The 26,527-nt window shown below is 35.1% G+C and overlaps 3 protein-coding genes and 1 long non-coding RNA gene across 4 annotated transcripts in view; 1 reads left to right on the top strand and 3 right to left on the bottom strand.

Annotated features, from left to right (window-relative positions):
* Positions 1-1,759: 1,759 nt before the first annotated feature.
* LOC113750136 lies at positions 1,760-10,111 on the bottom strand. Its single transcript, XR_003464631.1, has 3 exons — positions 9,869-10,111; positions 2,657-2,719; positions 1,760-1,961 (listed from the first exon to the last, which is right to left on the bottom strand). It is a non-coding gene; the product is annotated as an uncharacterized LOC113750136 (long non-coding RNA).
* Positions 10,112-15,048: 4,937 nt separating this feature from the next.
* Positions 15,049-16,374, top strand: LOC113750617 (vinorine synthase-like). The gene has a single exon (XM_027294575.1). The coding sequence runs from the start codon at positions 15,049-15,051 to the stop codon at positions 16,372-16,374; it is 1,326 nt and encodes a 441-aa protein (XP_027150376.1).
* A 1,256-nt stretch (positions 16,375-17,630) lies between these two features.
* On the bottom strand, positions 17,631-21,963 carry LOC113749685 (auxin transporter-like protein 3). The gene is made up of 8 exons (XM_027293509.1): positions 21,693-21,963; positions 21,401-21,586; positions 21,104-21,216; positions 20,840-21,023; positions 20,578-20,675; positions 19,447-19,654; positions 18,614-18,871; positions 17,631-18,056 (listed from the first exon to the last, which is right to left on the bottom strand). The coding sequence occupies exons 1-8, from the start codon at positions 21,849-21,851 to the stop codon at positions 17,862-17,864; spliced, it is 1,401 nt and encodes a 466-aa protein (XP_027149310.1). The 5' UTR covers positions 21,852-21,963; the 3' UTR covers positions 17,631-17,861.
* Positions 21,964-24,256: 2,293 nt separating this feature from the next.
* Positions 24,257-26,527, bottom strand: part of LOC113750616 (auxin transporter-like protein 3) — a 28,640-nt gene continuing 26,369 nt past the window's right edge. The window contains exon 7 of the mRNA XM_027294574.1: positions 24,257-24,271. Within this exon, the coding sequence (XP_027150375.1) occupies positions 24,257-24,271 (15 nt within the window). The remainder of the gene's footprint in view (positions 24,272-26,527) is intronic.

Genomic DNA, 26,527 nt, shown 5'->3' with positions numbered 1-26,527 from the left:
TCTTATCCACCTTTGCTCAGTCACGATTAGTTCAGGAGCAAACTTCGATAATCGGGTGAATTGGCTTTCATATTCGGCTACAGTCTGAGTTCCCTGGCGAAATCTTATGAACTGATCCTCCTTCTTCTCCTGAATTAGAGGTGATAAATACTTTGCATTGAACTCTCTCATGAAGTTTACCCACGTCCTCGATGTCTGTTCTCTTTCCCATTTCAGTCTTATCACATTACCAAGAACGGGTTGCTCCCTCCAATTGGAAGATAGCAAATGTCACTTGTCTCTCCTCAGTATAGTGCAACGCAGCAAAAATATCGATCATCTTCTCTAGCCACTCCTCGGCTACGTCTGGGTCTGGTCCTCCAAGAAATTTTGGTGGGGAGAACTTTTGGAATCGTTCAATGGCTCTATCCTCACCCTCTACATGATTGCCAGGGTTTCCAGGTTGGTTAATAGGATTTTGTCCCTGGTGTTCCACTACATGGGCCAACAGTTCGGTCATATACTGAATAGCAGCGGCTACCTGAGCATTAGGATCTACCCTAGGTTTAGGATTTGGTTCAAGCGTTGGTTTCCGATTACCCCCTTCATTCGAGGGTTGCGTAATTCCGCGTCCACGGCCTCATCCACTACCGGTACCCTCCATTGGTTTAACAAATCTAAGGTCGAAGCTCAATTATAATATTAAAGATAAATATATGCAAGAACAAATGACAAGAAGTATATACAAATAAAAGACAATTATAAATATAACACAACTGTGTCAAACAAATCACACAGTAGCAATCAGTCAGATACAAACAAAAGTAATCCTATGAAAGTAGAGGGATCGTCAAAAATACTATGTACAAACTAGGTCAAAAGTACAAAAACAGCTAACTAAGAGCTTTCCGTAACTACCCTCACACGGGATCAAAACATGGCTCACCTTCTACCTCTCCACTAGCTCCGTCCATACCCTACAAGAATCACACAGTCATTTATATGTTAGACAGGGCTAATCGCACTTAATGAAACCCTAATATATCACACGAACTTCCATAGAATCAAAGTTCTAGTTTGCCCAAGTCATTTCTAATCTAGACTCTCATCTATTTAGTATTTGGGTACAAGAATTCAAAATAGGATAATTCACAATTTGAGCTGTCCAGTCCCAAAAGTAAATCATCTACATTTGAAATTTCTACCTGAAATACCGAACTATTGTCCCCAAGTATCATGATAAAGGTTCGAAACCTATAACAGTTCATGATTCTTAGCTTATGCTCAAAAGAGCACTTAGTCTTTTACACTCATTCATGAAATCAGGACCATAACACTACTCGATCCAATCTCACTACGCGCAGAGACCACGCGAAATAGCTCTGATACCACCTGTGACAGTCTCACCTTCCCCTAGGGCGTACCCCAAGGATTAGCGGACCGCCTGCCCGACTCTCGTCAAGACTACTGAGTCAAATCACTCGGAAACCCTACATAAATGCGTGAAAGAACTGCGAGAACGAACGATCAAAAACTGATTCCTGATGCCACGTCACAATCCGGCCAAAAGTTGGCCGGATTCAAGGCAGCGACCTTCCCAATTTTTTTTCAGGCTGCCCTGCCAATTCGGCCAAGTATCCGGCCAACATTTGGCCAGATATACGGCCAGATTCCTTGAAGAATTTTTCCCTCAAAACTTTTTTTCTTCCGTTCAAGCTTCGCTCATGCCCGATTCCCCAACCGATTCAAGAAAAGTTCACATCACCATAAAAACATACAATTTCAAACAAATACTCTTAAATTACATGATTAACCACTACATATATAGATACATAAGAGTCTTCAACAAATTACTTGAAGTACAAGCCACAAGATCCATACTTATACAATTAGGGTTGCTGTTATTGAGGAGCGTAAACAAAACATGTCTATAATTAGCTAAACTCTTATCTTCAAAATCATAGTTCCCAAAATATTGACGCCTGCAAGAAAAACAAAGGTAACGGGGATGAGATTTCGCCCAATGAGGTACCAAAAGTACAAGCAGTCAAGAATCATGGAGCTTTACTCTTAGTCAGTCAAATATACATATCAAATAAGAAAATGAATAAACATCTCAAATAGGAAGGATACAGATAGATTTCAAGAGCCAAAATCCCACTGCTTTACCAGAGTTTGATCAGGTAGTGGTTGACACTCCGTCAACTTTCAAGATAAAGTATCCAGTCCAATAGAGCACCACTTTACACCAAACTCCATCCACCAAACATACCCCTTACCGGGCCCGAACGCCTCAACAGGAACAGGGGTGGTAATACTCAAGTACACCAGGAATCGAGAGTCTCCAATACTCAAAGATTCCAAAGAAACAGGCCCTCATGATTTGTCAATTTTCCTCGACCAAGCCCCTTGCTGACTCGATTCAATTAACCACTCATGAGGTTGAGTTCAAATTTAACTGGAAGGTCGTTGGATACAAGCCTCCAAACTACATTATATCAGGCACAGGTAACAGATTCAAGTTTATATGGTAAACAGTCAAATAAGCAAGAGAGATAAGTGTAATAAAGTACACCCTCGTCTCGTCCAAAATAAACAGATATTACAGTCATTCAAGTCACGAATTGCAGGTATAAGTAATCAAGTAAGTAACAAGTCATGCGAGTGGTACACTCACCAGATTAAGCAAAAGGACTTCAAAAGTTTCCTTCCCAGGTATGCCTTTGATCATCGACTCGTTCTAAGAATAACCAAGGTAAAACAATTATGGTTTCCACATCCACAACCTAGTGAATGGAGCTCATAAGTAAGACTCGATTACGAGTCAAATACCTATCCAAATGAACTACTAATACAAAGAAAAAATGTGATTTCTGAGTGAAAAGGTAACAGTTGGTCCTAAAGACCCGAACAACCCCAAAACCCTTCACTTCTACCCAAAACCATACCTACAATGATTTAGCAATTTCAAACTTAAAGTGGAAAATGGAAGTAAGAACTGTTCTAAGAAAACAGAATTTTCCAGTTTTGCGCAACACTATTTGAAATATCATATCTCAAGATTCTTAAGTCCAAAATTGATAAACTTTATACCATCGGAAAATAGACACAAAGGGTTACAATTTCCTAGAAGACACATTTGTTAGATTCAGTCCACAAGTTAATCAAATTTGAGTCTCAAGTTGCTGCTTCATCCAGTAAAAGACAGAACAGGTATGCAATTTCAGTCAATTTTGAAAAATCATAGATATTCATGAGAATTGAGAAAAAGGCTGAAATTTTCACGGTTGATAATACTCTGACTCTAGTTTCAAAAGTAACAAACATTACTCAATTCTAACTTTTCTATATCAAGTTATAATAGATTTCCCGAGACTGCACAAGAGTTCCTGCAGAAAATTTCGACAGCACTTCCTCTAAATTTTCTTATTTTCCATCCTACAATCAATCACCAATCTCATCTCAATTCAGTCACAATTGCACATACAAATCATAAACTATTAGACACACTTAATTAGGGTCACAATACCCTTCAAATACAACCAATTGGTAGCTCCAAAACTAACCCTAATCATACTCAAATTAGAAACCCTAAAGGTGAAATTTAGGCACATAAGCTGGAAATTCCTTTAGACAAGTTAAACTACCACATAAAGCCTCAATATTACACATGACAAAGTTATCAAACCATGGCCAATCATAAAGCTTCATATGAGGGCAGAAAATTCACCATAAAACTGAAATTTCCCATGTCACCACCTCAACTCATGGAATATTGCATAAAACTACACATTTAACAACCTTAAGCCACAGATATGCAATTAGTGGAAGCAAAGAGAGATTTCGTTGGCAAGTTACCTTAGAAACACTAGAAAGATGGTAGCTTAGTGCCTTTCCCTCCAAAATTATTCCACCAACACCTTTAAATTTTCTTAGTGAGCACTTGTATGGAGTAGTTTCTAAAAGTAACGGTTAAGACTCAAGATTCAAACTTGGAATTGCAAGACAATACGAAGTTTTCTCTCCTTATTTTGCTCCTCAAGTTTCGGCCAAGACAAGGGAAAAATGGGAAGAAATTAGGTCAAAATTGGTTTTAGGAAAGTTAAGACGACTTTGGTCAAAGTCCCTCTTCCATAGGTTTCATGACACTTGGCCTTTTTTAGAGTTTTCTCTCCTTCCCTTGTCTTCCAATGGTAATTTTATTTAGCTAACCTCTAATTATCTTCTAACACCTTATAAAATAATATCTTCTAATGGTAAACTTTACCTAGTCGTCAACATTTTATCGCACTTAATGCACTAGTGAGTCCCACGTCCGATATACACTACTAACGTCACAGGAACTAATTTATACTAGAAATATGATTTAAAAACTATACTCACTTATAAAAATGTCTAGAAAATTTAGGTAGTAAAATAAAATAAAGAAAATGCATGAAAAGAAATAGAATAAAAGAATATAAAATAAGAAAATTTTGCGGGTTCTCATAGATTTTCGTTTCAGCTGTCATACTTATTTCTTTGACTTTGAGATTTGTCTTGATTTGTTTTATCCTATGGGTTATATTCCTACAAAGTGGCATCAGAGCTTCGCTTGAGATCCTGAGAAATTGAAATATGGATCCAAATTATTTGCACAATTGTCATGTTTTTATCTTTGATGGTAAAAACGATTTTGAGGCCTGGAGGATGATGATGGAAACTTTTTTCAAAATTAGTGGAATTTAGGATATTATTGAAACAGGATATACAGAACTGGCAGTAGGTGTGGAATTATCAAGAGATGCAATTAAAGAATTAGAGAGAAATAGGCAATTGAATTGCAAGGCAATGCACTATCTCAACACTCAAGTTCAGTTGCATGTTGCCAAAAAATTTATAGATGCAAAGTCGGCAAAAGAAGTTCAGACAATTTTGGTGAATTCAAATCAAGTGCTGCTAACGTGAGAAAAATCAGATTACAGGAACTTAGGAGACAATTTGAGTTGGCTCAAATGAAATCCACAGAGTCAGTTAAAGATTTTATTGGCACAATTAAAGAAATTGTCAATGATATGGAGTTCAATGGTGAGAATTTGGAAGAGGTTAGAGTTGTTGAAAAAGTTCCGAGATCTCTAACTACCAAATTTCACACCAAGAAGACGGTCTTTGAAGCCACAAAGGACCTTGACAAATTGTCACTTTCTGAATTGGAAGGCGAATTACTGACGTATGAGATGTCCCTGAATCAGCAGCCATCAGATACAGTAGAGAAGGTGTTACAAGCCAAGGTGGATCACCCAAAAGGAAAAGAGGAGGTGAATCGTATGGACACAAATCAAAAGGACCAGAATTTCAGAGGTAGAGAACGTGGAGGCAGAGGTAACTCTCGTGGTCATGGAAGAGGTAATTATTCTTACCATCCCAGAAACAATTCTAATAGAGATAAGAAAAACAATCACCAGCAAAATCAAAGAAATAATTTTCAAATGCGTGATAGATCTAATGTCCAATGTTATAACTGTGGTAAAATTGGACATTATCAGAATGAATGTTGGTCTAATAAAGAGGTGCATGCTAAATTGGTTGAAAATAGTGGTGATAGATAGGAGACCTTGTTATTTTCTAGTTCTACAACTGAAGAGTCTATGAAGAATAATTGGTTTATTGATTCCAGTTGTAGTAATCATATGTGTGGTAAAAAGGAGATGTTCTCTAATCTGGATGAATCTTTTCATGCATTTGTGAGATTTGGAAATAATGAAAAGGTTCCTGTTCTTGGAAAAGGAAAAATAGAATTATCTTGCAAGATGGGTCTTCGAATTATATTTCTGATGTTTTCTATGTGCTAGGTTTATATCATAATTTGTTGAGTCTAGGACAACTCTTTGAGAAAGATTATGATCTGCATTTTAAATATGGTGATGGCACCATAAGTGATGAAAAATTGGGATTAATTGTTAAGGTAAAAATGAACCGTAATCATTTGTGGCATCTTTCTCTTAACTGTGGTGATTTACCTTGCTTTAATTCCATGACTTGTGATGATTCTTGGTTATGGCATATGCGTTTTGGACATTTGAATTTTGGGAGTTTGAAATTTCTTGCAAGAAAAAAATTAGTTATTGGGTTGCCTTCTGTTGAGTTTCCTGACAAGAAGTGCGAGTCTTGTATTTTGGGAAAGAAGCACAGGGATCCTTTTCCAAAAGGCAAGGCTTGGAGGGCTAATCGACTACTTGAACTGATTCATTCAGATTTATGCTCAGTTGAAGTTCCTTCCAATGGTGGTAGTAAGTATTTTATTACCTTCATTGATGATTTCAGTAGTAAGACATGGGTGTATTTTTTAAGAAATAAATCTGATGCATGTGATGTGTTTAAAAAGTTCAAACATTATGTGGAGAAACAGAGTGGTTACTTTATTAAAATTTTGAGAACTGGCAGAGGCACGAGTATCTTGTTTGTGATGATTATTTGGTGGAAAGTGGTATAAAACATCAATTGACAGCCAGATATACACCTCAATAAAATGGTGTGGCAGAAAGGAAGAATAGAACTGTGATGGACATGGTGAGGTCTATGATGCACTCCAAAGGTATTCTAAATCCTTTTAGGCAGAAGCAGTATCTTGTGCTATTTATGTTTTGAACAGGTGTCCTACTAGATGCAATTTTGGGAAGACCCTACAAGAGGTTTAGACTGGTATAAAACCGGCTATTTCTCACTTCAAGGTATTTGGCTGTCTTGCATATGCGCATGTTCCAGATCATTTGAAAAAGAAATTGGATGACAAAGCAGAGAAGTATATTTTTATTGGATATAGTCATGAGACTAAGGGGTATAAGTTGTTCAATCCAAACACAGGAAAGGTGATTGTTAGCAAAGATGTAGCATTTGATGAACATGGAGTTTGGGATTGGTCCAGAAAAAATCCTGAGACATCGCCAAAGTATCCATGAATTTCTCCCATTATAGGACCGAGTGCTAGTAAGCAAGTAGTGGAGCAAGTTGTGCATTCTCATGGTGATCCCTCAACTTCCACTATTCAGGTTGAGACATCCAACCGACCCCAGAGAGAACGCCGCATGCCAGCCCGATTTGATGATTATGTTGTTGGTAAAGATGATGATTTAACTGATGAAGCGATTGTGATCCTGTTTCATTTGAAGAAGCTGTCAAAGATGATCGTTGGGTTAGTGCAATGGATGAAGAAATTCACGCCATTGAGAAAAATAATACATGGGAGTTAACCACTATCCCACTTGAAAAGAAATCAATTGGAGTGAAATAGGTATATAAGACCAAGTATAAGCCAACAGGAGAGGTGGATCGCTTCAAAGTGAGATTGGTTGTCAAAGGCTATAAGCAGAAGGCAGGTATTGATTATTTTGAAGTTTTTGCATCAGTTGCCAGACTTGATACGGTTCATGTGATTGTATCACTGGCTACAAATAATTGTTGGAAAATTCATCAAATGGATGTGAAATCTGTATTTTTAAATGGTTTTCTTAAAGAAGAGGTATATATTGAGCAACCTGTAGGTTATGTTAGAAAGGGTTAAGAAGACAAAGTATATAGATTGAAGAAGGCATTATATGGTCTGAAACAAGCTCTTAGAGCTTGGTACACTCGCATTGATACTTATTTTGTTGAGTATGGTTTTCTGAGATGTCCATATGAGCATACTTTGTACATCAAATTCAACCCTGAAGGAGATGTTCTTATTGTATGCTTGTATGTGGATGACTTAATATTTACAGGCAACAATCCCAAACTAATTTCTAAATTCAAGGAGGCCATGATTAGTCAATTTGAGATGACAGATTTGGGATTGATATCTTATTTTCTTGGTATTGAGGTTCGTAAGTTGGCTGGTGGAATTTTCATTTCCCAAAAGAAATATGCAGGTGATATTTTGAAGAAGTTGAAGATGAATGTGGCTAAACCAATGATGACCCTGGTTGAAGAAAAATTGAAATTAACCAAAAATGGTATTGGTGATTTTGTTGATACTACTTATTTTAGGAGGTTTGTGGGGAGTCTCAGGTATTTAACTTCTACGAGGCCTGACATCACTTATGGAGTTGGTTTGATTAGTAGATTCATGGAATCTTCATGCCAGTCTCACTTGCAAGTTGCTAAGAGAATTTTGAGATACGTTCAAGGTATGCAATCTGATGGTATATTTTATTCATCTTCACATGGTAGCAACCTTGTTGGATATACAGACAGTGATTGGGATTTGGTGTATTCTCTTGGTCTTCAAAGAAACAGCAAGTGGTTGCTTTGTCCAAGGCAGAAGCAGAGTACATGGCAGCTATGAGTAGTGCTACTCAAGCACTTTGGTTGCGGAGAATGCTTGGATTCTTACAACACAAGCAAGATGGTCCTACCAAAATATTTTGTGATAGCATGTCTGCAATTGAGTTGACAAAAAATTCAGTTTTTCATGGGCGCAGCAAACATATTGACATCAAGTATCATTTTATTCGTGAGTTGGTTCAAGAGCAAGAAATTGTCATTAATTATTGTAGAAGTGAAGATCAAGTTGCTGACATTTTGACAAAGCCGCTCAAGTTGGAGATGTTCATGAAATTGAAGAAGATGCTCGGCATGGTGAAATTTGAAGATCTTGATTTAAGGGAGGCTATGTAGGAGTTAAATCAAGATTATTATTATTTGTTAATTTCTATATTGTTGGTCCTGGTTTCCAGGTTATGTCAGTAGTGATTTTTAAGTCCAAGTCCAATTGTATAAAAGATTCCCTTTTGGTTCGGAAGCTAAGTTTTAGGAAACTAACTGATCTATATATACCACTGCTAGCAGTCTTGTTTTGTGCGCCGTGAATTGAGAAGAATAAGATTGGTTGGTGCCTCCCAAAGCTTTGCTTGTTTCCATCTCTTGTCGTTGCCTTTTTTTCCTTCGGTTTTCGTTTCCGCTGTCATACTTATTTCTTTGACTTTGAGATTTGTTTTGATTTGTTTTATCTTGTGGATTATATTCCTACACTTCTTCTTCTTCTTTTCTCCTTATCTATTCTTCTACTATTTATTAATCCTCCAACTCTTTTTTCCCCCTCAAAGTTACAATTCCAATAGTCATCATTATGAACAATCAAATTAAAAGCCGTTTACCGTGCATGGCTAAATTTACCAAGATTTTGTAATCCGTTAGCTCTTATCTTTTTTTTTTTTTTGAACTTGCTTATCTAATATATCAGTATTTCCATGGCTTCGACCAGACAGCCTAGCCTCTTGCTTTTCTTTATTTGGCAGAAAAACCAAATAAAATCCAATGGTTGTGTCTAACTTGTCTGAACCCGAGGCCTGACTTTAGTACATATAAAGCCTTAAAATTTCTTATTTTTTAACTAACAGCACAAGATGAAATGTTGACAGCCAACACTAATTGAAATATGACGGACTATGAACTAAAAAGCTCTAATGGCAGACACAAATCCAGATAAATTTCTAGTGGAGTCTAGGCTAAAGGAAATTCATAAAATGAATAAATCAGAAAATTATGAGTCAGAGCCTTGTTCGGGTTGTGAAGATGAAAGTTTTTTTTTTTTTTTTTTTTTTTTTGTGTTTCCGAACCAGAGAACCCATTGGAATAACGCATGACAAATTCATGTTTACAGGTTTCGGTCAATCCAACTTTTGACACATGTAAGGTATTAGTACTAGTATTAAATGACAAAGAGTCTAATGATTCTAACTAGAAGGATAACATATAGATTCCATTTAGTCAGCCGTGAAGCCAATCAAGTCTTGATTGTGAAGAGGAATTTCCAAAACCTATTTATGTGTAAAACTTACTTTGATTCAGACATGCTTAAGGCTTATAATGACGAATTCAAGGCCTTAAAAAAAATAAGTATAAGAAATATTAACGAAATCTATAGTCTTACATGATCACATCTTGAGGATGTTGCATTCTGTCTTCTCTTTGCATAATTCCTCCTTTCATTCAGTATAATTGCCTGCACACAACTTCTTTCTTTTGGGTTTTAGTCTTTGAAAGAAACAAATTGTTGAGTGGTGGTTTAATACCTTGGAAAAATCGTTTTGTTTAATCGACTCCCACTACTACTATTTTATCCACCATTCTTGCAAAACTGTTTTCTAACTCCACACAATTCTTTTGCTTTTAGATAAGCATACCTTATTAACTGAATAGAGAAAAGTGAGTTGGTAAAAAGAATAGATATAGGTCTCGTGACTTAGCAAACGTGGTGCCTTAACCCCCACTATCTCTAGTGGTTGAAAGAAGTTAGAAGTCTAGTAAAACTTCAGTGTAATGTGGATATCTAACCACCCACTGACTTAGACATCACTAGCACATTATTATGGAGTTAGTTAATTAGGAATAAAATTCTTGATAATCCTACTTATTTACATGTTAGACATTTGAGTAATAATGATAACAATTTGGATAAAAAAAAAATACGGGGTTTCACACACAAGACACTTTGAGACCTTGCCGGCAAACGAATTTCGGATTCACATTATTGAGCCTGATGCCAATAGACATGCTTTGCAAGCATGCAAAAATGCAACTCACGCTCAAGAGTTAACCGTGGAAGAAATCGTCGGGAGCAATGATTTGCTTCACACTTTAACTGATTTACCTATAAAACTTTATTGTTAGACTACGATAGTACACACATGGTAAATGTTTAAATCTGGTATTTGTGCGTTTACTCTTTCCTTTTCTTCCCTGTCTTGCTTTTGAAAGATTAAGGACTAATTAATAGAATATTGGTTAAAAGTTGGGGGGCTACGGGAACCATTTACCCCATTATTTTTCTCAAGTAGTAATACTAGCCAGTGACTAAAAGAAACAAAAGTCTAATTAAAGTACCCATTTTCGCTTTTTTATTGAGTGGGTTGAGATTTGATTGATCCAGCCCAATTGACAATTCTAACACTACTTGTAAGGTGCCAATAACAAATCACAAAACAACGGACTTGCTTGCGCTTTGGAGTTGAAAGTCAAATCAATTTGTTTGATATTCGTATTAAACTCGATTCAAGTAAAATTAATTTGAATTTGGTTCGTTAACTTATTAAATCAAATACGAACAATATTTTGCATTCGATAAAATTTCAAACTTGGCTCGACCTTAACTCCTAATATAATATTTTATATTTGCATACAAAATGTTCAAAGGCTACGGGAATCATTTACCTCATTGTTTTTCTCAGGTTGTAGTTCTAGCTAGTGACTAAAAGAAGCAAAAGTCTAATTAAAGCACTTTTTCTTCCTTTTTTATTGAGTGGGTTGAGCTCGGACTCGGGGCAGGGACGGTTGCAGGTGCAACCGTCCCTGACAAATTTTCTCTTCATCAACAGCGCGTAACTTCTTTTGTTCACCGTGTAACTTTTTTTCCACAGGTTGTATTTTCACAACAGATAGTGGTGGGCCCCACACTTGGCGCGGAAATCGAGTTACCACTTGTTATCTGAGCCGCACATTTTTTCATGGTCCAATCTGGACCATGAACCGTGCAGGGACGGTCATACTGATGACCGTCCCTGCCCCAAATCCGTTGAGCTCCTATTAATCCGGACCGTTTGACTGTTCTTACACTGCTTGTAAAGTGCCAATAACACATTATGAAGCAACGGACTTGTTTACCCTTAGGGCTGACCGTCAAACCAACATGTTTGATACTTGTATCGAGTTTGACTCGAATAGAGCTAATTTGTATTCGAGCTAATTTGAACTTGGTTCGTTGATTAATTAAATCAAATATAAATAATATTTTACATTCGATAAAATTTCAAACTTAATTTGACCTGGGCTCCTAGTATAATATTTTAGATTTATATATAAAATGTTCAAACTACTTAAGTTCGACTAAGTTAAAGTTTTGCTCGATAGATAAACAAATAGAATTTGAATATAACTTCAAGCCTATTAAAATAATAAAAAAGTTTGAATAATTGAGGTTTTGCCTTAGTTTGCCTCGTTTACACCCTACATGCTCTTATAACTAAACACAAATCTTTACTATCTTTCATGGATCTGATTGACTCCAATATTTCAATTTTTGTGAATTTTTTGCCAGCTCCTAGGAGAGGCAAAACTTAAGTTCTTTTTTTTTAAAATTATTATTTTTTGTTGATTTTTTAAAATTTTGGTTAAAGCAAACATAAAAAAAAAATGGACATTGAAAATCTCAATTGATTTACTTATCATGTCAAAGACAGTATAACGAAGAGAAAATTTATTTTTCTCCCATTAATCTCACACAGAATAAGGTTAAATCTCCACCTGGGAACATTGTGGGGTTACGAGTACAGCATCCCGAGGTTGGTGCATCTGGTAAATTAAATAAAGTACTTCAGACACAGAGTATGAAAACGGATTAGGGGCTTCTCCATTTGAGATTCTGTCCAGTTTCGTCTAGTTGTATAAATTGGCATAATTTCCATATAAACTAATATATTTTTGATGTAGTTGTAAATTTTACACCAACTCATTATAATTTTCGTTTATATCAAAATTATACTGATTTACATTGATATATTGTCGGTTTATACAGCTGGACAGAATTGGAATTGAAGAGGCCCATTTCCTATGGAAACCTAAAGAAAACAATAATCATCGTGATGACTAAACCAGTACGAACTTATTTACTTAAATTCTCACGTTTATCTCATGCAGAATAAGATAAAGCTTTTGCAGTGTAATTCAAGAATTAACAATTGAGAGATAAATAAAAGCCAAATACAAGAAATATTCTTTATCTTTCTTCACTGAATTCCAAGTTCCAACGATGCCTTGAAGAACTGTCAAGTTCTCACATCAATTTCTTGAGAAAGCCTCACCTATCCTTGTGCTGGATTATTCAAACTTTTGTCCTTCACAGATACAGTATAAAGCTGCGTGTGGTCAAGTTTGGCAGCTACACCGCATTATTTAGATGCTTCTGTTGGAACAAGTCCACAGCTAGAGCTTTCAACTCAATTGATTGTTTACAACTTTTGCCAGAAGGTGAAGGAGAAGAAAAGATTTACACGTATATATACAAGAGACCCTATCTCTTGACATGTTAGTCAATTAATTTGGACACCTATCCAGAAATCATGAAACTTTTTCTTTTTTTTTGGGGGGGTTCTTTTGCTAAAGAAGATGACTAGATGAGAGTACTGACGGATACACAACCAAGTTGGAATGGACAAGCCGCCGTACACAAAGACCACAAGAGCCTAGACATGTTGCTGTTCTTGGCTGGAAAAACTACTGACATCTCAGCGAACTTTTAATTTCTATGTTTTCTTTTGTCTCTGCTTCAACAACGTAAGGTACTAGGATTAAACTCACGGTAGCTAGAAATTCACAAAAAGAAACTCGTCGGTGAGATTTCACACATTCTATATTTACTTGCTGCTTCAATTCTCAATTCGTGATCATTGAGATTCATGTGAAATTGGTTTGATATTTGGGTGTGGATATTACTTTCTTTTTGTTTTTTTTTTGCTTAACAAATTGAAATGATTGAAGTTTTTGGAATCATGTTAGGCTAACTCGCCTGTATTAGAAAAAGAAAACTTCACTTGACACCTGCTTTTCAGTGGTGGAGCCACGCTACGTTGAAAGGGCTGGGGGTGCAATTTTATAAACTTTAAAAAATAGTCTTGAAACTATTAAAAATATTTATATTTTTATCATAATTGTACCCCCCTCAATTTGGAAAAGTATAAGTTTTCCTTTACATTACCCGTCGATATTATGAAAAATTCTTGTCCCCACTCATATTATCTTCTAGACAACCAATTTATGGAATATCTCTCCTATAATACAAACGTTTTAAAGCTATTAAACGACAAATTGTTTACCACTTGAATAAGAATTAAATTCAATAATTTCACTACACAAAAAACTTATAATAAAAACATCATGTTGAATTAAATTTCTCTTCACATAATAACGACATCGTTTTAGGTGTATAATCTTAAGAAATCTTGCATGATAGATCCTTGGTTATTTCCAGTAACACAGTCCATAACACTGGACGTGGAAGGCGGCAAACCCAGCATTTTGGTAAGTGATTATGCTTAATTATTTAAGCCTAATGAGCATGATTATTGTGATGTAACAGTTACAATTACTAAAATGTCAAGGAAAACAGTAGCATGCTTGTGTTGTAACGGCAGCTGTGTCATGTTGGTTGGCCTGAGCACTAGGTAATTAATTAGGAGAGTATTAACTGATTTGATAGAATGGTTTAATTAATTAGATGCTTTGGACCGTTTTAAGACTAATGCTGGATAATAAATCCAGTTCTAGGCGGCAGGACCACCTGATTAAGGCCATGATTAGGAGCATAGTTCAACTTCATACACATGTCAAGTGATTCTTATTAGAGTTTTTCATATATATGTAGGTATATATATATATATATATTTATCAAGTTTTATTAATGGACTACTCAAAATCATCCAGCATGATTTGTTATATATCATTGTCCTAATAACAAGTTAAATATGTATTAGAAATTACATATCTACAATTTAACAAATACAATAGATTTAAAAATTTATGAATAGATCTGAAAATACAAGAAATTTAAAATTATTTTCTAATAAAATAAATCGCTGCAGTTTCCCCTACAAGAAAAGCCTATGAGAAAAGGAGACGAAACAGAGAGAAGACAGAAAAGAGGAGAAGTAGAGGAGGACTCTTGTTAGAGCTGATCAAATGGCAATTAACCTTGAGATAATTGCCGTGGCACAAATTTGAACATGGAAGCCTTGAAAATGACTTGAAAATGACTCCTATGCACGCGCCAAGAACCCCAGCAATAATTCGATGTTCCAGGGAGCATGCAGATTCCTTGCTTGACATTAATGCAGGCAATTTCTAAAGTATAAAGCATCTAATAATCATTAATTAATCTAAATGCTAGTAATCACAATCAAAAGAATAAACAAAAGAAAAAAAAAACAAATACTTTTGAGTGATCTTATCTCTAAGTGAGTGGTGAACTTTGCAATATAAGTACTTGGTGCTCAAACTTTCTAAGTTCATATAACACTAGTTTCTATTGCCTTGATTGGCAGAGCAACAATCAAGATAGAAATGGAAGTGCAACTCATTTCCCAAGTGATTGTAAAACCTTCTTCTCCTACACCAAGCCATCTCAAAATCTTCAAGCTTTCTTTGTTGGACCAGCTCATTCCTGCTCCCTATGCACCAATAGTCCTATTTTATCCCAACTACAATGGTGCGAGTTATCCTCAAATCCTCAAAAGGGTCGAAAAGCTTGAGCAATCATTGTCGAAAACCTTAGCTAGCTTTTACCCTCTTGCTGGAACAATCCAAGATGATTTATCCATCGAATGCAACGATAAGGGGGCTTATTTTGCTACTACCAAAGTTGATTGTCATCTGTTCCAATTCTTGAGTAAACCTGACCTTCAGTTGATATGCAAATTTCTGCCTTGTGATGTTGGTTCTGTTGGACCGATGGCAGGAACTCGCGTGACTAATATCCAAGTAAACGTTTTTGAATGTGGCGGAATCGCAATTGGTCTTTGTATTTCCCACAGAATTCTAGATGGAGCAGCATTGAAATCTTTTTTGAAGAGTTGGGCCGCGACGGCCACTGGAGCAGAGGAAAATGCTGGCCCCAATTTTATAGCCTCATCTCTTTTCCCTGCAACTGATTTTTGGCTCAAAGACTCTGCACTGGCGATGTGGGGGGCATCATTCAAGGTAGGAAGGTCTGTTACAAAGAGATTCGTCTTCGATGCTGCATCAATAGCTTCCCTGAGAGCCATGGCAACGAGCTCAGGTGCTCGATGCCTGACTCGGGTGGAAGCAATCTCTGCTTTCCTCTGGAAATGCAGCATGGCTGCCTCGGAAGCCAATTCTGGTTACAGAAAATCTTCTATGCTTACGCACGTCGTGAATCTTCGACGCAGAGCAGCTCCAACACTCTCGGAACATTCAATTGGAAACCTCATCTGGATATCAGGCGCAAGATGCCTGGTGAACCAAGACAAGGGAATGCCTGCCCTGGCAGATCAAATCCAGTATTCCATATCAAAAATCGACAGTGACTATGTCAAGAAGATGCACGGGAATGAAGGACCAGCCCTTATGCGGAAATCCCTGAAAGAGATCGGAGAGTTTGGGTCCAAAGAAGCAGCGGTGGACTATCTCGGGTTCAGCAGTTGGTGTGGATTCGGTTTCTATGAAATCGATTTTGGCTGGGGAAAGCCTGTTTGGGTCAGTAGCTTTGCAGTAAATGCTCCAGTGTTCATGAATCTTATCATTCTGATGGAAACCAGATTAGGCGATGGAATTGAAGCATGGGTGACTCTGGATCAACAAGAGATGGATATCATGGAACATGATCAAGAGCTCATGGCTTTCGTTTCAGTGGACCCTAGCCCTCTCTAGACATCGGAAATGCAGCTCTTATCTGAGTTGGCTAGCCGTCAAAAAGAAAAAACCAGCAATGCAAGGTGCAACTGTAAATCCCTCCTCCCTCAGCCTCCGCACAACAGAGGAAAAACAAATAGGAAGACAACAATGGTATGTAGAAAAGCCGGCAGCATATTGCACATGAACGATGGAAAGTCAGCATTGCATTATTGATTGGTAATTGCCTGTGAAATGAACAGCAAATTCGTGCTACCCTGCAGTAATTGGGGTGTTGTGCTTATCCGGTAGCAATAGCATCGGACAATCATGAGTCAACTTTACTGCTATGCCATTGAACAAAGTAAAGAATTCAGTGAAATATATTATGGTTGTGTAGGAGAAGTGGAGTAGACCTGTTGACCAAAGACTAATTACTGTCATTTTGAGTACTAGAGCAAATGTGGATCATTGAATAGCTTCTTTTCTTTCTTTCTTTTTTTATTCCATAATATCTGCACTAATGGGAGAAAATCATTAAATCTAACAGATGTGAAAAATGACAATACTATACTCTGAAGCTTTGATAGATTCCAAATTTAGGTAAATCAGCAGCAACCTAGTGATTTAAATCAGCAGCAACATTAAATAGGTTCCTTGATTGTAATGTTTCTGTTATGCTTCTAACGATGGTTAAGTTCCAAAATTTGTTCTTTAGTTATTTCTGTACTTAGGAATATGATGTCTGGGATTCTTGGAAATAAACTTTGGAGATACAATCTAACATTCCTATTAAGTGTAGGCTCGGAGCGTGACACAAACTTTTAGTATTTCAGACTTCAAAATCCTTTTGGAGGTAATGAGAGTTTTGATGGCACGCTAATATTCCGATTGCTTTATAATTTAAAGCAATTTCAAGGGGAGATTAGACAGAATTGCTTTAAAGAGGAAGATTAGTTGGTGGTTCGTCTCCCTTGTTCCACCAACCATATCTTTCATCTTTTTTTTTTCACCCCCTCTTCAGATCCTTTCCACTCAAAATTGTTAGATTCAAGGTTTGAATCTAAACTTGACAGGGGAGAGAATTCTAAACACCTTCTCCTAGTCATTGGATCAACTCATTTTGTTGAATGGCACAGTAGCCATAGAATACGTGGAAAAATGTTTCTAGAAGGAAGCATTTGTGATCAGGATTTGTTTTAATTTTGGACTATTAAAGATTAATTGATATATATATTATATGGGATGGTTGTAATACTTTTCTTTCGAAATGGAAATTGTGGCAAAATTCATTATTAAATGAACACTATTGCATAAAATCCCTTAAATATAGCAGGAGTCGAGTCACACTTTTAATACAACAATCACACAAGTTAACCAGCTTTTCCCCAAAATTAAAATAAGAAAGTAATAAAAAAAAAACAAAAAATGTTCCAAAGCCAATCAATTTACACACTTGATCAACACATGTTTATCTAGATTCCTTGCCTTGATTCTTTATGTTTTTTGAAAAGTAACATATCTGATCATGCTTTTCTTGGAGGGCACTGGTAGCATTTTGTGAAAAGGCCAAAGGTATCGATTTGGCGTACGAAATTTAGCATGCTTGCCCACCCTCCAAAGCCAAAACCTACAACAAAAACCCATACCACCACAAAAATATTCATTGAATACAAGCCAGCCCATCCTCCAAGGAACTTTGGTGGTCTTTCCACAGCATTCTGTGACAAAAGCATTCAACTCAATTTTTTGGTCCCCAACAAAACAATAATCCCAAGGGAAATTATAATGACCATTGAAATCAATTTTGTACCCCATATAAATAGTCTAAATATTTATGTAGTATAGAGGCATGAACAATGTCATGACAATAATTAACACAGGCTTGATCAAATGGCGGCCTATGGCAAACTGCTCAAGAGCGACTTAGGTGTTAGATTTCTGAAATGGTGAAATATCTAAATCTAAAGAAGCTAAAAAACAAATTAGATGTAGATTAGGTATGTTAACCAGTACCTATCGGGATCTAGTAGGTATATCTCTTAACAAAAGGGAGGCAATTGAAATATTAAATAGTTAACTTGCGCGTTTTATTTTTAATAGAAAGTAATACCTGCAATTCAAGTTTATCAAGCCATTATTGTATGTTACCATCAAATTTTGGAAAATGACTTTTTTCCTATTGTTGAAAATGCAGCTCATAAACCTTAATCATTCCGTTTAGTTAAAATATCTACTTCGAGTGTCAAAGAAATGAAGTAAAAAGAATTTATCATACCTCTCTGGCTGATGCTGAAGCGAAAGTGACCATATGGGCTAAAGCAGGAATTATGTAGACTGTAAAGCTGACTAGAAGAGATCCAACTGTGGAATTGATTGGACCAAAGAAAGGAAAAATAATGGCCAAAAACCATATTGGAATAACCACAGGCAGTCTTGCAAGTGCTCTCTTGAACAAGCTTTTCGTTTCATGTATTCCTATAAATTTCTCCCAAACAAAGTACAGGGGTGTGCATGCAAATCCAAATGTGATAAACTGCAAGTATTAGAATTTTCAAATTAATATTAATCTTAATATTGGGAGGAAAACTTCTTACTAACACTATTTGTGGAAATAAGAATGTCGGAATGGACTACAAGTTGTTTATTCTACTGTTCATTGCATTAGTGGAGTGATCTTGTTGTTCCCATAGTGTTCGTTATTGAGGATGTTCAGAGAGCATAATGGAAATTTAAAGAAAAAAAAATTGCCCACAAGAATATTGTAGGAGGCAAGGGAAAGGAACAAGGGGAAAAAAGAAAATGATTTGATAAATGATAATTAACAAGGAAGAGAAATTAAAAGCACAATAATCATACAAATTGGAGGGGCATTTTTTACTCACAAGGGGGTTGAGTGACGTAAAAGAAATTCGGTGGCAAATTGATATTGGATTGAAATGCAAGGCTGTTTAATGCAATGGATTGAAGAAAACAAAATTATGTATATTTGAATCCCAAATTCAATAATTAGGTAGCTTTTCTAACTAGATAAATATAGTTCTTGGGATAAATTTTTTTTAAAAGTATGATATCTAGGAGAAAATTTAGATAGATCAGTGAGACACGAACCTGATGAATGAGCATGAGCACAACTGCAGTGTCTCTGAACCCAGTTCTAGGAAGCAAAGACAGGGCATTGGAATGGTTAAGAAGCATGTCTCCAAAAGCCCAATACACAGCACTTGCTGATGGTAATGTCAAGGTTAGAACATATATTGTTGCCCCCAAATATATAAGCTTGAACTTCTGTGGCTTCCACATTGCATGCATTATCTCTCTGAAAAAAAAAGAAAAAATTAAAAAGCATTTGAATAATAGATACTTCTCATTAAGTAATAAAAATTAAAAAAAAAGGAAAAAGAAAAGAAAGATTCATATCATTTGTTATTTATTTGTTTACATTCCTGAGAAATTTTAACAGATTGGTATAATCAACTGCTGTTGAAAGAAAAATTCTCTGGTTCTTCAATCATCTTATTGCTATTTGTATGTTCATTTTCAACAAATTGAGTATACTTACCCCTTTTTATCTTTTCTATTTATTAGGATGAAGTATAGTGGTCTGGCAAATATTGTCCTCTAGACATCAAAATTGCAATTTGGATACCTAATTTTAAACAAATATTATTTTGCTTGCATCATAAATACATTTCCAATCACTTTTTTATATTTCCAACCTTTTTTTATCTTACATGCAACACATCACAAAAGTATTATAACATTATTTTAAATAATTTTTTTTAAAATAATCTCCTATCCAAACGATCTCCTCAAATTGCTCCAAGGCCAACTTCATAGTTAGAAGCATATTGTAACCAACATTATGCTGCATGACCTTACATCTATGGGAGGTATTATAATATAAGAAACCAGACAAGGATGGTGGTCTTTGTAGTTATTACAAATCTTAAAGGTGTTTAGAGCAATTTACACAATTTATTCTTGCAATATTGCAAAAAAGGATGAAACATAAAGTTCAGATCATCACGAGTGAATAAATTATTTCTTTAGAAGATAAAAAGGAGCTGGCACCAGTATTTCATGAAGCATGTCCCCATTCCTGAAAAGGGTTTCTAGCAATTATATGTCTACTAGCTACATCTATAGTCAGATCATGCTACAAATTGCTGCAAATACAGTTTGTGTATGCAAACAAAATTCATATTTCATATATCAGCATGCCAAAAAAAAAAAACTCACACTGTTACAGCATGGCCCCCAAAGGTGTAAAGAATGTTTGTCGCTCCAGTAAAGTAGAGAACCATTTTGGTTGGCCCTGAATGCTTCACTCCTTCAACCTGGACATGCCAAAACTAATTAATTTTTTAGTCACAATTTTATGACTAATCAATCTTGACATTAGGCCGCCACATGGTAAAAGTGATCAAGCCAAAATTAAACTTTAGTTCTTGTTTTTTTTTTATTTATTAACCTGAATTAGATTTTAAGACAATATCTATACCTGTCCATGGATAAAAGAAGCAATGGTGAGATACCATGCTGTGTAAGTTGTCATGAGAAGGCCTAAAAATGACCAAATTCTGTAGTTGTGGAATGAAGGAATGAACACTGTTGTGGCACAACAGGCTCCAAAGATGTAGGTCCAAGTTCTTTTGTCAAGATTATCATTGATGTAGTAGATATTGCTGAAATTTTGATAAGAAAATTGATCAGATGTGCAGAATATTCATTAATCAGGGAAATTAGTATAGCAAATAATTGTTACCTGGCACAAGCAATTAGCTGGATTACAGATCCAAATAGTAGAAATGTGCAATTGAAAAATAGGCCAATATTTCTCCAGTGCTTTCCCAGTAGACCATCAAGAACTTCAAACCACTGCACTTGTTACAGTTAGTTTAGTTAACGAATACTGCAAAAGTTATGAAATCATGCAAGACAGAACAATGAATGGTTTATTTGTTGATGCCATTCTTTCCTAACTAAGGATCAAATTTTCCAAAACTCATTGTGAGAATCCAGATTTTCATGACCGACCAAAAGCAGCAGACTATTGAAATACCTGGATTACATGGTTTCGAAAATCGACTTTTTCCCTCTCTTTTCTAGTCCTATACTCAATGTATAGAACACAAATGAGATAAGCAGTCCAGCTTCCCATCAAGCCATAGAAAAGCTGGAATATAATCCCAGATAACATTCCCAGTTGGGAAAATGAGTATGGCAGAGTAAGCAGCACTTGTGCAACCTATAAAAGAAACAAGAACTTGTTGTCAGCAAGTTAATCAACCTACATTTCTGGATAAACAAAACTGTTGAGGAGAGTAAAATGAATAATTTGGTCAAAAAAATGCCTGGTTAGAAGAACAGCTGAACCATGCATCATAGACAGAACCACCATGCCAAAGCAGCTTGGAAAATTTGCTCTTAGCAGAGCTAGAATTGCCCTGTTCATCCCTTTCCATTTCTACATAATTCCCTGCAATTACAGTTTCAACCTTCTCTGAAGCCATTGTTGTGGACAGGGAAGTTGTGTAAGCAGCCCAAAGTAGTAGCAAATTGCTTTATATAAATAGGCAAAGCGAGAACTGAGGACTGAGGAGGTGTAAGAGATGCTGCTTTTTCTTTTTCTTTTTCTTTCTTCTTCTTCTTCTTCTTCTTATTTTTTTTCCTTTCTTCTTCTTTTTTAAATTCCTTTTGAGATGAGGATTCTTTATGGTTTGTTGAGCAATGATTGATTTACCAGTGAGGGACCTAATGGCTAATTGGGTCAAGTTTGAATGTCCTATTAGTATTAGGTCAGTCTTTGAATGCCTAATGTACCAATTCAAGGTCAAGAATATGTATACTAGATATAGATATTTAATATTTTTAGTATATTTTTAGTTTTAGTTCCTTGGAAAACAGAAATAAAAGAAAAAAGGTTACACTCCATTTGGTTGGGTGTTTTTTTTTTTTTTTAAGAGATGCTGAAGTTTTTTTTATTTTTAAAATTTTTTTGGGTATTTTCAGATTTTTTTAGTGTGTTGTTACTGTAAATGTGTTCTTAAAGTCACATTTTCTTGAAAAACAACCCAACCAAATTGACCTTATTCTGACAGCACTTAGTCAAACTTCACTTTTTAACTTCTCACAATTATAGTCAAAATCTTTTGAAATTCTCATTAGATGTTAAGATGTTTGGTAAAACTGTTATTTAGAGCCGATTAGTCACAGCATGGACAGTTACAAGATTCCAATCCCATCTGAGTCAAAATCCAGTCTAATCCAAATGGGAGCCATTTGGCTTAAATTTTTAGAAAATTTCCCAAAAAGGTTCTTTTATTTACTATGTATACACTTAATTAAAGGAAAAAAAGAAGAAGAAGAAGAAGTAGGATCCAAACTGAGCAAAAACCGGTTGCCCAAAAATTTTCCATTTGTTTAAAGGCCTTGAATTTTTTTGTTTAAATAACTGTCTAAGAACAAAAATACATTGTATCCACCCAAAAATTTGGGGGTTTCAATCTAAAAAAGATATTTATTTCTCAATCCAAAAATGTCTTCTTCATGTGTATTGTAGTACAATGGAAATATGCCCTTACAGTGAAGTCCCTCTCGAGGTTGACAAAGGCACTCCATTAGGACCTTTAGTCCTTTATATATACTTTTTTACCCCTTTTCTGTGGGACTAATGGAAGGCTATGGGCCAAACCCTCGCATGATCGCACGAGCGGGATGACCCACCAAAAAAACCCTTTCTTTCACAAGAAGCATTGGTATGCATAGATTGTAGAAGGATATGTACTGATTGATTATGAAAACACAGCAGAAAGTAAAAAGACAGGAGATTTGTTTTAATAAAAATTGAGGGGTTTGAAATATTATTAGATATAAGAAAAATAAAAGAATAGAAATTGAAAGAAAAACTTAGTTGTGTTTATGTGTTTTATTTTATTATACTAAGAATGGTTGAAATGATTACTTAGGGTGGCTTTGGTGCTTAACATCATTTATGCCACACGTGTGACAACTGGCTTTATGGGAAGAGATCTAAAGACTAAGCCCTAGAATTGTAGGGGCTACTTGCTTGTCTTTTTTTTTTATTATTATTTAGTAAAAGGGGGGTGGGGGGGATGAGACTTAAATAACGGGAAGAAAAGAGGAGAATTTGAACTCAAAACTTCTGAAAATAAAATACTCACTTTTTATGATTTCTTTTTCTTTTATGCGTTATTACTTTTGGTACAATATGATATGTGGTAATAGTTTTAAACATCATTTGGGATAAGTGAAGCAAATGAATAATATACTGAAGCATCTTATTTGTAAATTAAAATATCAATGATGTCTCATGACTACTTTTAGAAAAGAGGAGATAAAGTTGAAAACCATAAGCTGGGTTCTGGGGACGTTAAGTACTACTAACTTCTCCAAGATCTGCATATTGCTGTAATGACTTCTATTGAGTGACTTGAAGGACATCCTTTTTTTTCTTTTTTTTTTTTTTCTTTTGGGACTTCATAAGCAATGTCAAAATGGAGTAGTTTCCATTGACTTGCTCATAGTCATAGTTGTAAGCTATTACAAATGCCTCCTTTTTTTTCAAGCAAAACTCCATACACGAAGAGGAATGCCAACCCTTCGTTTTATTAATAAACAAGTAAATAAAGTAGAAGGGGGACATATACCAAACCTCCATTACATGACAAAATAAAAAGTTATAAATAAGGAGTACTTCTCCCTTATAAAAAAAAAAAAAATTCCTACATGAAGGAACAAAGACCTCCCTATATCACCATAAGAAGTGATTATAATTTTGGAACTAAGTGAGTGGCTTTGAGCTTTTAGATTTCTTTTTTCAAAGAATTTTTTTCCTAATAAATGGATAACAAAGCCAAACATGTCTAAAATGAGAAAGGTTCCAATAGTAGCTACACTAAATTTGTTGCACCTACAGAAAAAAAAAACCTAAACTTCAAATACTAGACTCATTTGGATGACGTGTTTTTTGAAGAGTTACTAGACAATAGTAGAGTGAACCCTTTTATTTCTCGTGAATAAAATGTATATGTTAGACAAAAGTTTTGATGGTGAACATGTTTAGAATTTTTAAAGAATGATTTTCTGAAATTTTGGTCGTTTTATTGGTCGTCAATTGATACAAACGTTCGTACAACTAAGCTTTACTTTGAACAGAGGATGGATTACATGATAAAGGACACAGAAAGAACAACCCAAAACCCTGTCACGATAAGTCTAAGACGATGTACAATAAACAAAATTGAAATCCCTAAAATGGGATTGAAGAAGTGGAAATGCAAGGCGAAAATGATAAAGGAAAGAAGGCAAAGAATCAATAAATAGCCAGAGGATGGACCCAAAGACTTCAACTTCAGCTATAACAGGATGAGGTTGTAAGAGATGATGGTTCAATGCAGTGGCATTGGCCCAAACTTTCACTATATCACAAAGTTTTGGGCTATTCAAAGTATTTAGCATATCTTTTATCAAGCACAATGGACTGTCTTGAACAAGTCTCACAAACCCAACAAGCTTAATCAACATTTTCCACATCAATTCTAGCCGTACAAATGGTCCTACAGTTCGTTGATTTTCAGACACAAATTAAGCAAACCTTTTTTTTAAATAGTAAATAGCCATTAATTTATGTTAGACATCCTCTTTCAAACTTTTTTGAGGGTACAATCTTAACTTTTTTCTTTTTTACCTGCATACATCAGATTTCCCTCTAATTTTGTTGAGAATAATTAAAGTATATTACTAAAAACATGGCATACAATCTTATTAAGCTATTAAACTTGGAAAACTCATTGAGTAAAGTGAGCATTTGGCATTTCTGAAGGAACCAGTAGTTAGATTAATATTCTTGTATATATTTTCGGAGCCTACAAGTTAAGGGTGGAAGGACGTAGATTCGGAACTTGTAAGAATTTATTATAAGAGACAAGTTGATTTTATAAATTCGAGTTATGTGCTTGAACAAACAAATCAACTTAGGTGGCGTTTGAACTCAAATCTGAAATGTCAAAATACCAAAACTGAAATTTTTGAGTTTGCAAGTTTTAATTGGGTTATTATCACTTTACCCCTTAAATTATAACACTACTATCAATTTAACTCCTAACATTATCTTTTAAACACTTTACCCCCACAGTTAAGTCAACTCAACATGTTGACAAATTTTAGACAAAGATACTTTTCTCTATTAGGGTTAATTATAATTTATCTCCTTAAAGTACACCTTGATTCTCACTTTATCCCTTAACATTTATTTCATGACACTTAACCCCTCACCCCCCCCCCCAAGGAGACAAAAATACCCCAATATTATGTTGATTCCTTTTCTGTTTTGGTCTCTCTTATCTTTTTTATTCCATTTAGTTTTCTTGTTTCAAACTTTTTTGTTTCAAGCAAATAAAAAATTTCTATAACAATAAAATTTAGGATGTTCATTATCTAATTTACAAAATTAAGTGAAACTATATATATATATATACACACACACATACATAAACATACATATATATATATATATATTATAAATTACTTTCATCTATTCTCCCATTTAAGAAATTAATAGTAGTTGTATTCCATTTCCTTATAGTTAGAAATTCAAAGTTAATCACCCAATCTTATAATCACACATTTAGGTGTCACTTATTACAAATTTTTTTGTCATTTTCTCTCTAATGAATTTTTGTTAATTCAGATATTTTCTTTGTTTTTTTTAGTTAGTGAAATCCCGTGATACACACACACACATATATATAAGATACACACACACATTGCATCATATAGGGATTTTTTCATCTCTTAAGATCTAAGTGCCAAAAAATTTGGTTCAGAGCAAAAAAAAATCTTTGGTTCAGACAAATTCAAAACAAACTTCACTCAAATCCAAAAAAAAAAAATCTTTCACATAAGTATTGAGCAAATAATAGTATAAGTATATAACAATCAAATTCAATCAACTAATTACACAAAAATGACAAAAGCAAAATAAAAAATAAGGGATTGAAATGCTCAAACTGGATTTATAGTGGCTCGGCCACCCTTCTTGGTGCCTATACCAACTTCCAAACTACTTCAAGTCTTGATGTTTCTCCATTAAGTGTATCTTCAAAATAGGTGAGATAATAATCTTTTTTGTACACAAATGAGGCTTACCCTTGCACACAATAAATCT

Source organism: Coffea eugenioides, chromosome 10 (genome assembly GCF_003713205.1).
Source record: "Coffea eugenioides isolate CCC68of chromosome 10, Ceug_1.0, whole genome shotgun sequence".
Taxonomy (NCBI): Eukaryota; Viridiplantae; Streptophyta; class Magnoliopsida; order Gentianales; family Rubiaceae; genus Coffea; species Coffea eugenioides.
This window is presented reverse-complemented; position numbering and strand designations above follow the sequence as displayed.

What these genes read in the sequence shown, in the direction of transcription:
- LOC113750617 (XM_027294575.1), top strand. Translation starts at nt 15,049, where the DNA reads ATGGAAGTGCAACTCATTTCCCAAGTGATTGTAAAACCTTCTTCTCCT.
- LOC113749685 (XM_027293509.1), bottom strand. Translation starts at nt 21,851, where the DNA reads ATGGCTTCAGAGAAGGTTGAAACTGTAATTGCAGGGAATTATGTAGAA. An exon ending in CAGCTAATTGCTTGTGCCAG is followed by an intron (nt 21,024 to 21,103) that starts GTAACAATTATT and finishes TCAAAATTTCAG; the next exon opens with CAATATCTACTACATCAATG. An exon ending in CTTCAGCATCAGCCAGAGAG is followed by an intron (nt 18,057 to 18,613) that starts GTATGATAAATT and finishes CTTTTGTCACAG; the next exon opens with AATGCTGTGGAAAGACCACC.